This window comes from Vicia villosa, unplaced genomic scaffold (genome assembly GCF_029867415.1).
Source record: "Vicia villosa cultivar HV-30 ecotype Madison, WI unplaced genomic scaffold, Vvil1.0 ctg.000585F_1_1, whole genome shotgun sequence".
Classification (NCBI taxonomy): Eukaryota; Viridiplantae; Streptophyta; class Magnoliopsida; order Fabales; family Fabaceae; genus Vicia; species Vicia villosa.
In genome coordinates this window covers 737,020-749,656 of record NW_026705267.1, presented here as the reverse complement: position 1 = coordinate 749,656, position 12,637 = coordinate 737,020, and the positions used below count along the sequence as shown (strand labels likewise).

The 12,637-nt window shown below is 34.1% G+C and overlaps 1 protein-coding gene across 1 annotated transcript; it reads left to right on the top strand.

Annotated features, from left to right (window-relative positions):
- The first annotated feature begins 5,035 nt into the window (after nucleotides 1-5,035).
- LOC131629607 (uncharacterized) lies at nucleotides 5,036-10,584 on the top strand. The gene is made up of 7 exons (XM_058900396.1): nucleotides 5,036-5,465; nucleotides 5,556-5,676; nucleotides 5,792-6,082; nucleotides 6,160-6,261; nucleotides 6,478-6,763; nucleotides 10,387-10,448; nucleotides 10,552-10,584. The coding sequence occupies exons 1-7, from the start codon at nucleotides 5,101-5,103 to the stop codon at nucleotides 10,582-10,584; spliced, it is 1,260 nt and encodes a 419-aa protein (XP_058756379.1). The 5' UTR covers nucleotides 5,036-5,100.
- The last annotated feature ends 2,053 nt before the right edge of the window (nucleotides 10,585-12,637 follow it).

Here is a 12,637-nt window from a genome sequence, read left to right as displayed (position 1 = left end):
AATTAATAGAACAATGTTTAGGTTTATTTTTAAAATATGTTTTTTATTTTCTAAATAAAATATATGTATTTTATGATATTATTCTTAAAAACTAAATATTACTAAAAAAGAGTATATATAGAAAAAGAATATATGTTATGTTATTGTTATTATATTAGAAATACATTTTTTTTAAATTAAAATATATATTAAAAGTAGAATATATGCAATAGAAACAGAAAAGTATTTACTATTTACTATAAAGTAAATATTATATGCAATAGAAAAAGAAATGTAATATAAATTTTAAATTATAAAAAAGATTTTTATGAAATTATTTTTTATGCTCCAAATATTTTTATAAATTATTTTTATTATTTTTTATGCTCCAAATATTTTTATAAAATATGTTATTATTGACCAATTATTCAAAAAATTGTCTTTATTTACTATTTAGTTTAAAAAGGAATTTTTATTCGAGAGAAATAAACAAATGATGAACACATCAATTACTTTAATAATAATTTATTGTATATTCATATATGTGATCATTAAAAGAGATGAAAATATTTAGTGTAATAGTGTAAAAAAAATAATGGATATCAAATTAAGAAATTAAATTTTAAATTATAAAAATGATTTTTATGAAATTATTTTTTATGCTCCAAATATTATAAATGGTATAAAATAAAATAAAATATAATATGATTATATGGTATATTTCTAAAATTGAAATATATGTTATTGTTATTAAATTGAAAATACATTTTTTTAAATTAAAATATTATATTAAAAGTATAATATATATTATATATGTATTTTTAAAATAAATAATATAACATGTATTTCTAATAGTAGTATTTTAAATACGCGTAGTTAAAAATATTTAATAGTAGTATTTTTAATATAACATGTGTAGTTAAAAATATTAGTAGTATTTTTATTAAATATAACATGCGTAGTATACGTCTAAGAATAATATCAAGTTGATTAGTATTCTAACTCAAAATAACAACGATTGTATAAATTTGCAGTATGGAATACTATCGGTATTATCGTAGTTGGATGTACGATAGAACATTTCCAGGAAGAATGGGACTTAAACCCAATTTTATAGTAGGAGTTGAAGGGTTTATCAGTTGGGCGTTTGCTCAGGAATTATGTCGAAGCGAAGGAGGAGTTAGGTGTCCCTGTCTTAAATGTGAATGTAGACCAATAATTAGTGACCCACAGGAAATAACAGCTCATTTGCATAGAAGGGGTTTCATAGCAAATTATTGGGTTTGGACGTTTAACGGTGAAGAAATGCCTAGTAACGTACCAGAGACTAGCAACTCTCATGCTTCAAGTAGTCGGCCGCCTGTGGAATATGAGGAAAACTTTAATCTGATTGGTGACATGGTTGAGGATGCTTTTGGTGTGAACGTGACTTATGATGAGCCTGAAGATTTTGGTGGGGAAGAGATGCCGAATGAGGAAGCGCAGAAATTTTATCAGTTGTTGAATGAGATGAATACGCCGTTGTTTGATGGATCGTCTGACTCAAAGTTATCAATGTGTGTGAGATTGTTGGCCGCCAAGGCAAATTGGAATGTTCCTGATAAGTGTTTGGAATTCTTCGTAAAGATGATGTTGGACTCAACTGCAATGAAAGACAACTTGCCTACAACATTTTATGAAGCAAAGAAGTTGGTGTCGAAGTTGGGCTTAAGAGTAAGAAAGATTGATTGTTGCATTAATGGCTGTATGTTGTTCTACGACAATGAGTTTGGTACTCAAGATGGGTTGTTGGAGGAATGTAAGTTTTGTATGAGTCCAAGATATAAAGTTCCAAGTAGAGCCGTTAACACTAATCAAGACCGTGTAGCAGTAAAGTCCATGTTTTATCTTCCGATAATACCAAGGTTAAAAAGAATGTTTGCTTCAATGCACAGTGCAAGTCAAATGACATGGCATCACACAAATAACACAAGTCCAGGCACTATGCGGCATCCATCTGATGGCGAGGCATGGAAGCACTTTGATCGGATGCATCCTGATTTTGCCGCAGAACCTAGAAATGTCAGGTTGGGATTATGCTCTGATGGATTTACTCCATATGTCCAAGGGTCGGGAACTGCATATTCTTGTTGGCCAGTTATTGTAACCCCCTACAACCTCCCTCCTGAGATGTGCATGACAAAACCATACATGTTTTTGACGTGCGTCATTCCAGGACCTTCGAGTCCAAAAGCAGGAATTGATGTGTATTTACAACCTTTAATTGATGATTTGAAGAGATTGTGGATTGGAGAATGGACTTATGATATATCACGTAAAGAAAACTTTACGATGCGAGCTTCATTGATGTGGACCATCAACGACTTTCCAGCATATGGCATGTTGTCTGGTTGGGGTACGCATGGCAAAATGGGTTGTCCGCATTGCATGGGAAACAACAAAGGGTTCACGTTGGATAAAGGTGGGAAAAGCTCGTGGTTTGACTGTCACCGCAGATTCCTACCACGAAATCACTCCTATAGAAGAAACATGACAAACTTTAAAAAAGATGTACGAGTGAAAGATGCGCCTCCGCCTCGATTGTCACCATGGGCTATATGGGAAAAAGTTAGTGAGCTACCAAAATTTACAGATACTGGCAAAGAATGCCGAATTGAAGGATACGGAGTCACGCACAATTGGACAAAAAGAAGTATATTTTGGGACCTCCCATATTGGAAGGATAACTTGTTGCGCCATAATCTAGATGTTATGCATATTGAGAAGAATTTTTTTGATAATGTATTTAACACAGTGATGGATGTGAAAGGCAAAACGAAAGATAATGAAAAGGCCAGACAAGACATGGAAAAATGGTGTAACAGAAGAGAGTTGGAGTTGAGGCCTCTACCGAATGGAAAGTTATTAAAACCCAAGGCTTGTTTCACTCTGACTTCCCAAGAAGCTAAAGCTGTTTGTCGATGGCTAAAAGATTTGAGAATGCCCGATGGCTATTCATCAAATTTATCAAGGTGTGCTGACCCTAACACTGGGAAGTTGCATGGAATGAAAAGTCACGATTGTCACATTTTCATGGAACAATTGTTACCAATTGCATTTGGCTCGCTACCCAAACATGTTCTTGATCCACTAACTGAAATTAGTCAGTTTTTTAGAGATATTTGTGCGTCATCTTTAAAAGTGGAAGACATCATGAAGTTGGACCAAAACATTGCAATCATTCTTTGTAAGTTGGAACAAGTATTTCCGCCTGGTTTCTTTGACTCCATGGAACATTTACCTGTGCATCTTGCATATGAAGCTTTTCTTGGTGGACCAGTTCAATATAGGTGGATGTATCCGTTTGAAAGGTTCATGGGTGATTCAAAGCGATCAGTGAAGAATAAAGCAAGAGTTGAAGGTTCTATATGTGCACATTACCTGCATCGAGAAACATCACATTTTTGCAGTCATTATTTCAATCACTTGATGTTAACTCCTAGAACCATACGGAATCCGGTAAATGTCAACCAGAGGAGTCAATTCACCTTATCGGTATTCGGTCTTCCAGGTCGACCTTCTGGAAAGAAGAGTGTGCATTGGTTGACCCAGAAAGAAATGCAATCCGCACATGTCCATGTCTTGATCAACTGCGTTGAAGTTAAACAATACCTTGAGTAAGTTTACCCAATAGTTTTTTTACCTTTGTTGACAATGTCTGTATACCAAACTTATTTAACTTATGCTGTATATTTTGTAGGGAATTTAACAATGCCTATTTTCATAGTACCGGTGTACAGTCAACATCCGGCGTCATTCATGCTCAATTTCCCTTATGGTTCAAGCAAAGATTGTCTACCGTGTTTCCACCAACTCCAGAAATACTCCATTTGAGAAACTTAGCAGAAGGCCCTATCCAAAGCGCAAATGATTGGCACACATACTTCGTGAACGGATATAAGTTTCACACTGAGGCATGGACTGAAGGGAAAAAAACCATAAACAGTGGTGTATTTGTAAAAGGAGTTACAGATGGTGGTGAAGATGACTTTTATGGAGTTATTAAACATATCTACGAGTTGGTATACCATTACATGGATTCAGAAAATAAAGTTGTCTTGTTTTATTGTGAATGGTATGATCCAAGTAGAGGCACCAAAATAGACAGGTCATACGGTACTGTTGAGATTCAAATGAACCGGAAATACAAAGAGTATGATCCTTTCATAATGTCAAATATTGTTAGGCAAGTTTATTATGTACCTTATCCTTCATTTGTGACACGTAAAAGAGGATGGTGTGTTGTAATAAAAACAAAACCCCAAGGTCATATTGAAAACGGAGATCAAGTAGAAGATGTTGCCTATCAAGTTGATGATGTTGATCAAATTAATGAAGTGGTTGCAGCTGAAGACATTACAAGTTTGAATGACACAACTGTTGAGGGACATCAAGTTGATGCATCTATATTGTTGGTTGAAAATAATGTGGATGAAGAGAATGATGAAGAGTTTGAATCCGATGACAATAATGAAGAGAATGACGAAGAGAATGATGAAGAGAATGACGAAGAGAATGACGAAGAGAATGATGAAGAGAATGATGAAGAGAATGATATGGATAGCGAAGATGAAGAATAACTAAACATTGAATGTAATATCTAATTATGTGTTAAGTAATATCTAGTTATGTGTTAAAGAATAACTATTTATGTGTTAATGAATATCTATTTATGTGTTAATGAATATCTATTTATGTGTTAATGAATATATATTGATCTTAATGAATTTATTATCTTTGTTGGTGAATAATAAAATAGGTAACATGCCACCTAAGAGTAAAGATAGTGGTAGGAAGTCCCAACGTCCGAGGATAGTAGTATGTGAGGCGCCTCCCATGGCCGTGTCTTCCCGCCCTCAGAGTGTTGATCATATGTCTTTAGCCAGTACTCAGGCTTTTACCCCATTACTCTCCTCCCACACATTCCCGTCTGGGGTACCACCATCCTTCCAGTACTCAGCGGTACCGCCATCCTTCCAGCATCCTGGTGTGCCCCCATCCTTCCAGCAGGCGGCAGGACCTAGCTTTCCATTCACACATACTGGTGTGCCCCCGCCCAGCTTTCCATTCGCCCATACTGGCATGCCTTCATCCTTCCAGCATACTGGAGGATCTGGTTTCTCATATCCCATGCAGATGACTTCCTCCTTTCAGCATACGGGAGGATCCAGTAGTACACCTCCGACACAGGCTGGACGATCTCCTAGTCCACGCCCCACACAGGCTGGACGATCTCCCCGTCCACGTCCGACACAGGCTGGACGATCTCCTAGTCCACGCCCCACACAGGTTGGAGGCTCACGCACCCCACATCCCACACATGTACCAGCACGTGAGGTTGATGAGGCAGTTGATGAGATAGATGGAGCTGATCTTCGTGGGAGGGATGATCCTGATGAGATTCATGTGATTGACGGCAGATTTTGGATTCAGCCCGAAGGAAGCAAGTAAGTTTCCTATTTAAAAACTTTTATAGTATGTATACTTTTTCATTTTTTTTATAAATTTATATCTAACATTTTCATTTTTTGTTTCAGTTTTACGCCGAGTCGGACAGCTGCTAGGGTTGTTAGCTATATAATTCAGCAGATGTATAAATCAGCTTTTAAGAGCTATGGGGACGTCAAAAATAAAGATGAATGGTTTAGAATGTTTAAGGTATTGTTATTTATATATGTTATGCATTTAATTTATTGTTTTAGTTATAGTTATTTAAATAAAATTCTCATTATAATTACTTAACATTTTATTTTAATGTCATACATTATTGCAGGAGAAATGTGTGTGGGATCCTTTGAGTGAAAAAAGTGTTCAGAAAGTTTTCAACACCAGATGCTCTAAAAGAATGTCTGATATGCTGCGGAGAGTAAGGGAGAATCATGAGCTTCATGGCATCCGTCCTAACTGGATAGGCGAGGAGGTTTTTCATGATCTTGTTACATATTGGAGGAGTCCAGAATTCCGGGCTAAATCAGAAACTTTTAAGAAGATGAGGGCATCTGAAAAGGGCGGTTGTGTCAACACAGTTGGAAGTATTAGCACCGCCGAGCATGCCCGACGATTGGTAAAAATTTTAAATTTTTTAAGTTACATCTTTATTCATAATATATTTTACTAATTCTTTTTAATTATATTATTTAGGCTAAGGAGTTGGGGAGAAAACCATTGATGCCTGAGCTGATTTCGAGGACCCGGACAAGGAGATCGGGAGGTTTTGTCGACGAGCGCACGAAGTTGTATCTTGTAAGTGAAATTTACGTTGTTTATTTTTTTTAAATTAATACAAAATTTGTGACGTGAATTTCATGTGGCAATTGATAAATTGCCACATTAAAATCATGTGGCAAATCATAAGTTGTGGCGTGAAAATCACGTGGCAACTTTTTAATATATTTTAATTGACTAATTAAATATGCATTTAAATATTTAACTTACATTTTTTATTGAATATCTGTGCAGGAAGATTATGATAGGCGACTTGCCATTTTTCTGGAAAATAATCCTCAATTCATGCCAGCAGAGGGGGAGCCGCTAAATGCGGATGTTGATCACTATATCTGGTGTGAGGTTATTAAAGAAAAAGGACCTAATGGTTGCTTTTTTGGTGCTGGAAATTTGGCGGCCAGCTATAGACGTGGTGACCGCAATCTGTTTCAAAGACTTCAGGATGGAGAGGGTGGATCGCGTCAACCAAATCTGACACAGGAACAAACTGAATTAGTAAGGCAATTAGCGAGACGCGAAAGTGAGGCCCAGATCGAGATGATGCGGAAGAAGCAGGCTGATATGGAGGAGCAGCATGCGCGACAGATGGAGGGCATTATGAAGAAGCAAGCTGAGATGGAGGAGCAGATGAGACGGTTTATGCAAGGAGGTGGAAATTACAGTAGTGCTCCTCCTCAAGAGCCGGAGGATGACGGGGTGGCTGATGATTTTAATCCGGATAATTATTTTCCGGATGATGCGTCTTGAAAACATTTTGTATTTTATTTATTTTTAATTTATTTTTATGTAAAATATTCTACATTTTAATTCATAACAGTATTAGTTTTAAATTTTTAGTTTTAATTAATTGAATTTATTATATAATGTTTATTATATGAATTTATTTTATACAAATTTATTATATAAATTAGTTTTTATAGATTTTAATATATAAATTTTATTTTATAGGTTTTATTATATAAATTTTATTTTATAAATTTTATTATATAAATTTTATTATATAAATTTTATTATATATATTTTATTATATATATTTTATTATATATATTTTATTATATATTAATTAATTATAAAAAATATATAAAACAAAACAAATCTAGGGTGAATAAATTTTAAAAAAAAAAAGCATTTAATGTAGCGATGTGGTAATCACGTCGCTACATTGGTCAGCAAACACACTGTCCCACACCTGCCACGCCTGTTGTGTGTGCAGATGGATGTTCCCCATGTTTCCTTGTTGCGACGTGGGAGGCACGTCGCTACTTTCTGACGTGGTCTCCACGTCGCTACAAGTTGCCACTTTGTCTCCTGCGACGTAGTGGCCCACGTCGCTACTTTTTTGTTGCCACGTGATATTTCATGTTGCGACGTGTTTCCCACGTCGCTGCAGAGCATATTTTTTGTAGTGTATGTTCTATTCATGATTGCTTACTGTTTCTTAAGGAGCATATATATATATATATATATATATATATATATATATATATATAGGGCATATCATATGAGAATGACATGTTTATATGAGAATGTGAGAATGAATCTAAACCATTGAATTTTAAAATAAATGGTGGAGATTATGGATGAATCTTTTTTTTCTCTCTCCTGCATCTTGAAATAAATGAAGTAGGAAAGAGAAAAAAAAGATTCACCCATAATCTCCACCATTTATTTTAAAATTCAATGGTTCAGATTCATTCTCACATTCTCATATAAATATGTCATTCTCATATGATATGCCCTATATATATATATATATATATATATATATATATATATATATATATATATATATATATATATATATATATATATATATATATATATATATATATATATATAATGGAAATGTAACCATATTTATGAAATGAAAATATGAAATGAACAAATTATATATATAATGGAACACATAATAGAAATGAACCGTTATAAACTGAAATACAATAGAAACAGTCTCGTTTGATCGAATAGCCGAATTAAGCGGTATAATTAGTTATCCGGAACTTAATGAAAATTTACGTGGTAACTAAGTTTAATTAGTAGATTAATATGATGATGTTATTTTGTTGAAAATGTGATATTTACGAACCGACCGAAATAGTGTTGATTTAAATATTTTTCTTATATTAAATATTGGTTTTGGAATAGAAAATGAATTAGTAACTTGGAACTAATGTAGTGTAATTATTAATTAGTTGATTTACTTAATAGTTAAATTAATTTCAATAAGTAAAATTGATTGGAATATAATAGATATTGAATTGATTATTTGTTTGTCGGTAACTTACGGTATTTTGGAAAGTTGACCGTAATTGTATTTTTGGTTAAATACTAATGAATTGATACTTGGTTTAGAAGTATATTCTTATATTTTGTTGGCAATATTAATTAACATGAAATAGTATGATTTACTAGTGTTAATTGTATTTTGTGAGTCATAATTGAATATTGTTTCTATTATGTGGATTAATATCAATACGTTGTGAATGTTGTGTACTATTTGATATATAATTCATAGAGTTGAATTATTGTTGGTATGCGGTAAGTTGAGATTGATGAGATAATATTAATTTCATAGTTGGTTGGTAATGTCATACCCCAAAATTTGCCTCCCTTATTCCATTCATAATGATTCAAAGTTCAAAGGTTCAGCCCCAAAGATTACTCATTCAAAACTCCAGATGATCCACAGCCAACTGGTTTGGCCTAAAAGTCAACCATAATCAGAGCATAGTCAAAGCCTCCCAATTTTGGTCAACATCAAGTATGTGAATTATAACCATCATTTGATCAAGGATTGATCATGATTCCATTAATAGAAACTCAGAGATGAACAAATACAAAAAGGTTCAAATTAGGGTTTCTTAGGAGAAAGTCAACCCAACTTTGACTGGGCATAACTTTCACATGGAACATCAAAAATGCCCCACTCAAAGCCTATTTTGAAGGAAATTGGATTCTCTACAACTTTGTCTCTCACAAGCTAGGGCTAGAAATGATTCATTTGGGAGATACAGGGCAAAAGATTACAGGTCATTTTCAGGCATCCTCCAAAAGCAGTTTTTTCCCAAAGAGGATATGGTCAAGATAAAAGCTGCAAATGAAAAATATATTCCAAAGTGGCTTATAGAGGACCTCTTGAGGTTTCCAAAAAGTCTTAGAACTCCCTCATAGCTTAAAAATTGAGTGAGATATGATTGATCAAAGTTGGGTGATTTTGGAGAACCAAATGTGAAAAAAGAAGGTTCAAATTGAAAAATTCTGCAAATGGGCCTATGGTTTTATGATACAAACTTGGTCCACAAGTCATTAGCATGCCCAAAACAAAATGCCACGAAATTTAACCTATTATTTGATTTAATATGATTTTTTATTTCATTTTAATGATTTAATTAAGTAAAAAAATCAAATATTGTGTTAAAATATCTACATAGGCCAATTCCAATCAACATTTATGGCCAAATATAATATAATTTCGTGGAATATTGATTGAGGAAAGAATTGGTACAAATTTGGCCAAAATAGAAAGTTATTATTCAAGAATAAAGTCAATCTTCTCAAACTTACAAGATTGGATTCAAAGAGGTTTTTGACTGTTTTTATTGACCTAATTCATTGCCTATAAGTATCTAAAGGAGGCCACACGAATGGAGGAAAAAAATTCTGGAAAGAAAGAGTGCAGCCAAGAACAAAAAAATCCATCCAAAACTCAAATTCGGTTTGGAGGAATTAGGTCGTTGCAAAGAGATTTAAAGGTGTCAAAAGATTCCTTGGATCATTCTGAACCTGTGTGGATCATCACTCGACCCCAACAACCCCAGAATAATCTCCTATAAGCCAAGGTAGGTCTTTCTGAAACTTTGCTCGATTTGCATGATTGAAGCATTCATATGTTAATTTGTTTGTGTATTATGATTTGTGTGATGATTGTGAACGTTCCTGAATAATTAATTGGGTTTCTGGGCGTGTTTGGCATGATTCACCATTATCGGCCGAATTAGGGTTCATAAATTAGATTTGGGGCTTTCTGGTTAGGGATAAAATTAGGGTCAATTGAGAACACCATTGAATTCGTATTATCTGGACGAAGAGTTTGAGAGTGTCGCGAAACGTTTCTGTTGCGTATGCATGGTTTTGGTATTGCAGGGTTAAAAGGCTACGAATGTGTTCGTAGCAAAATCGTAGCAGAATATATGTGTGATTTGCAGGTCTGGTTGGGGACGATGACTAGGTGTCCTCACGGTATTGGCGAATTTGAATTTCGCGCGCGTTACCATGTGTATGTTTGTTTTTTTTATTTATTTCATTCAGGATGTTTTGTTAACACATCAACGACACAGCTGAGTTGGTAAGCGCGTTTGGGGGTTATACCAAGGGTCCAGGGTTCGATCCCTGGCCCTTGCTATTATTTTTTCTGAGATTTCTAATTCCTGATCCTGCGCATACACCATCATGGGGTTCATCATAGACTCTCAAAATCTGAACCATTCAACCTCAATCCATCTAGATCACACGCTCCAGATTTATTCCCCATACCATTTACCACACTAACAACCACATCAAATCCCAATCCAAATAAACTATAATAATTTTAATTAATTATTTATTTTAATTAATCTCTTTTAATATATTTATTTATGTAATAATATTTATTTTTATAAATAAATTAGTACATGATAATAATATTAAAAATGTCAATTTGTTGTTCGTTCCGATTAAATCGATTAATCGCTATGGTCAACAATAATTTTAATTAAAATGTATTTAATTAAAATACAATTAATTTCTATTTGATTAAATGGTTTTGACTATCTTATTAGTCGCGATGATTAATCTTTCTATTTTCCTTATTCTAATTCGCTATTCTTTTTAATCGAATCAATCGATTACGAGGGGTAACGATACAAACTAATTATTCATAAAATTATTAAAAAATACCTTAATTCATTATTAGTGATAATCGAATCAATCGATTAAAATTGGTAGTGATGCAATTTCAATCTTTTAACTATGGCGATCGAATCTATTGATCGTTGCGGTTAATAGTGCTAAATCAAATCAGGGTTGTACGCCCACGTCCTAAAACACTTCTCAAACCTTTCAAAACCACAATATTCGACTAGGGATTTTCATCCTTATCAATTAGACAATTCAAAAACGCTTTTCAAAGCACAAACAATTTCAAACACCTTCAATTCTAATCCTAAGGCGTACAACCCTTCCCCGAACTACGTTGACTCTGATTCTCCCTAAGGAGATACGTAGGCACTTGGATAACCAAGGCGAGTCCCCCTCCCAAAAATCTCAATTTTCCCCCTATTCAATGCCTTAGCTATAAACCTTGCCATAAACCTTTATCTTTGAAATGTTAGCCTTTAGGAAAGGGTTGAGGGTGCCTAACACCTTCCCTCGACCTGAATATAGTATCTTACCCCGATCTCTATACTGCGTAGGGTTTCCTATTCTCCCTTCAGAATAGGTGGCGACTCTAAACATTAATTTTTAGGGCAGGTTGCTACAGCTGGCGACTCTGCTGGGGATAACTTGAATGGTGAATACTATGCTCCTATAGGTTTTAGGTTTTGGCAGGGTTTAGGTTTGACAACTTTTTAGGGTTTGGCTAATTCGCCTTTTTTAGGGTTTGTAATTATTTTTTTTATTTTTTTTTAAAAAATTGTTTATTTGTTTTTTATCTAAAAAATATTTAATTGTTTATAATGTGTTTATATTTAATTGTTTATGCTAATATATTTATATTTAATTGCCTAATTGTCATATTTTTATATGCACTGCTGACATATTATGTAATGTTAAAACCCTAAGTGTGGGAGTTAACTTTGAGATCAATAGGGGACATGAATCGCCTACGAGTCTCATTGATAACTCCACTCGGAGTGGGTTGAGTATTCGGAAATGTCCAAAACGAGGCTTGACTTTGTTGAGGGCAGGACTGGATACTTGGCTGATCTCTCCGAGAACCTACCCCAAAAATTCGAACCTCATGGATAAAATGAGTTGTTCTAAAATCCGAAGAGACAAAAAGTCTCGGAGGCTACGAACGACCCCATGAGACCTTCTAGAACCCCCCTATAAAAGGGTTGGCTACTAAGAGCCGCTACGTCGAACCTATGAACTTATGTGATTATGTGATATATGTATATATATGTGTTGATCATTATTTTTTATTATTTCTTTTTCCATTCATCATACATCATGGGCATTCTTGCATCATATTTTATTCAAAAAAAAAAGAAAGAAAAAAGGATATCATGCACATCATGCATGGCATACACGTCATTTTCATGGCATTAAGAGAAGATTTCTCTTCTATCTCCAGAACAAGGGACCATTGGGAAGGATAACCTAACATCCCGATCGTCTTATCAAACGAGATTTC

Coding starts and splice junctions, on each gene's coding strand:
- LOC131629607 (XM_058900396.1), top strand. CDS start 5,101: ATGCCTTCATCCTTCCAGCATACTGGAGGATCTGGTTTCTCATATCCC. Junction 6,083..6,159: donor CCGAGCATGCCCGACGATTG/GTAAAAATTTTA, acceptor TATATTATTTAG/GCTAAGGAGTTGGGGAGAAA. Junction 6,262..6,477: donor AGCGCACGAAGTTGTATCTT/GTAAGTGAAATT, acceptor ATATCTGTGCAG/GAAGATTATGATAGGCGACT.